Below are 2,199 nucleotides of genomic sequence, written 5' to 3' on the forward strand. Positions count from 1 at the left end.
TCCGCCCCGCCCCGCACCGCGGCCCCGCCCCCCAACCCTACCGTGTGGGGCCCAATGAGGTCAGCAGTCATGGCCAGCGATGTGACCAGGATGGTGGCACCGCCGGGGCCCCACCGCGCAGAGCCAGCGATGTGACCAGGATGGTGGCACAGCCGGCGCCCAGCAGCGCGGCAGCCGCGTACACGGCCACGCCCAGCCTACCCGCCAGCGCCACCCAGGAGGCGAAGGCCAGGACCACCAGGAGTCCCAGGAAGTAGGTCAGCTGCAGAGGGAGGAGGCGGGCGTCAGCCCCAGTGCTGCCACCCGACCCAGGTGCTGGCCCTCTGTGGTTCTCACTCGCTACCCTCCCATCAACCTCTGCAAATGAGGGGCTGGCCGGGGCGGTCTCCAAGGACGCCCCAGCTCTGACCTAGGAGAAGTCAGGCTTCTGAGGCCCACAGGAGCTGCGGGAGACGCCTGGGAGTCCATTACAGCGGTAACACGGGGCAGCCTGACCCTGCGGTTAAGGGTCCCGCAGGGCTGTCGTGGGGTTTGAATCCCCTCGGCGGCGTGAAAAACCCACCAGGCGTGTGTGCGCACAGAATCCCGGAGAAAGGGAAAAGGGATTGCAGCACGGCCCCGCCCAAAGCAGTGTCTGTCTCTCAGGAGGACCTGCAGTTGGAGCCCCCTTTTTTTTTAAAAGAGAGATTTTTGCTATAGGGTGTGTGGCTTGCCATAGAGACAGAGATGAGAGACAGCGAGAAATCACCCCACAGTGGAGATGGTCACGCCCCAACTCCGTTCTCTTGGGATTTGGGGCGCATGCACACTGTGCTTTTGAGCCTCTGCATCCGGGATTCGAACCCTGCAGTTGGCCATGTGGGATCCAGCCGCCTTAACCACCATGCCAGGTCTGCAGTCGGGTGTCAGAACCCCAGATACTCCCAGCCCCGGCTCTGGAATCACTGCCCCAGGGCGAGACCCCGGACCTGCAGTCAGGGCTGGGGCCTGGGGGCTCCCTCGGCTGGGCCCTCGGCACTCACGGTCCTCCCGATGCTCTTGTTGATGGGCTTCATGAGGAAGGAGGAGCAGAAGCCGCTCAGGTACATCACCAGGGGGATGGTCGCGATGAACCTCTGCGGACGGGCAGCGCGCCGCTTCAGCTGGGCTCCGGGCGAGCCCCCCACGGCGCGCTCCCCGCCGCCTCACCTTGGGCAGGTTGAGGGAGTAGGTGAGGTACATGGCCATGTAGGTCTGCGACAGGTTCACGATGAGCCTCGTGGTCATGTACAGCACGCCCACCTGTGGGCCGCACGACGGGGCGGTCAGCCCGGCTCTCCCCGCCGCCAGCAGGGGGCGCGCGGCGCCCGATCGGGGAAGACTGCCCTGGGCTGGCGGGGCAGGGTCTGCACGCTCCCGAGCCCCGCAGGACAGGCCGGACCCACCTGGTAAAACGCCGGCTCCCGCCCCGACGCCCACCACCAGCAGCGACAGGTTCTGGGGGCAGCGGGCACAGCGGTCAGCGGGGCTCCCCCCAGCCACCCGTCCCGCCCCAGGCCGCGACTCACCCGGAACACCGACATGTCCTGGACCCCCAGCTGCTCGCTCACGTCCACGTCCATGGCGGGGCCAGTGCGCGACTTGGCCTGCAGGTGTAGCAGGAGCCAGGCGGCACCGTAGACGGTGATGTTGGCCACCACGGTGAAGGCGTACCTGGCGGGCCGCGCAGCTGAGGCCTGGGCCCAGGGGACGCATTGCTCCCTCCCCGGGCTCCCTCCCGGGCGCACAGGCCAGCCTGCCCGAGATCCCCTCCGCCAGGGCCGGGGCTGCCGCCCCCAGTCAGGGTTTCCCTTTATCTTCCCGCTAGGGCCTGAGCACTCACCGGGACAGAGGGACAGAGGGGAATGAGAAGGGCCCGAGGACGGATGGCCATGCAATCCCTTATTTTTGGGGGATGTGGGGGACCTATGCACACACACACGCACACACACACATGCACATGCGCGCACACACGCCTGACTTTCAAGCCACCAGGTCTGGGACTCGAACTGCAGAGTCGTCCATGTGGACCTTAACCACCATGCCACCTGCTGGTCCTGTGTCCCCGTCTGAAGGTGGGGACAGTGCTACCTCCAGAGCCAGAGGGTGCTGTGCCTTGGTGGGTCTCTCCAGCCCAAGGCAAGGCCCCAGCTAAGCTGCCGGGTTCAGGGGCGAGATGGC

At 66.6% G+C, this 2,199-nt stretch overlaps 1 protein-coding gene across 1 annotated transcript in view; it reads right to left on the reverse strand.

Annotated features, from left to right (window-relative positions):
• Nucleotides 1-2,199, reverse strand: part of MFSD12 (major facilitator superfamily domain containing 12) — a 15,739-nt gene that overhangs the window by 11,272 nt on the left and 2,268 nt on the right. The window contains exons 3-7 of the mRNA XM_014585534.2: nucleotides 1,548-1,692; nucleotides 1,189-1,476; nucleotides 1,023-1,115; nucleotides 132-262; nucleotides 42-81 (exon numbers count right to left, since the gene is read on the reverse strand). Of these exons, the coding sequence (XP_014441020.2) occupies nucleotides 42-81; nucleotides 132-262; nucleotides 1,023-1,115; nucleotides 1,189-1,476; nucleotides 1,548-1,692 (697 nt within the window). The remainder of the gene's footprint in view (nucleotides 1-41; nucleotides 82-131; nucleotides 263-1,022; nucleotides 1,116-1,188; nucleotides 1,477-1,547; nucleotides 1,693-2,199) is intronic.

This window comes from Tupaia chinensis, unplaced genomic scaffold (assembly GCF_000334495.1).
Source record: "Tupaia chinensis unplaced genomic scaffold, TupChi_1.0 Scaffold149964_2, whole genome shotgun sequence".
NCBI lineage: Eukaryota > Metazoa > Chordata > Mammalia > Scandentia > Tupaiidae > Tupaia > Tupaia belangeri.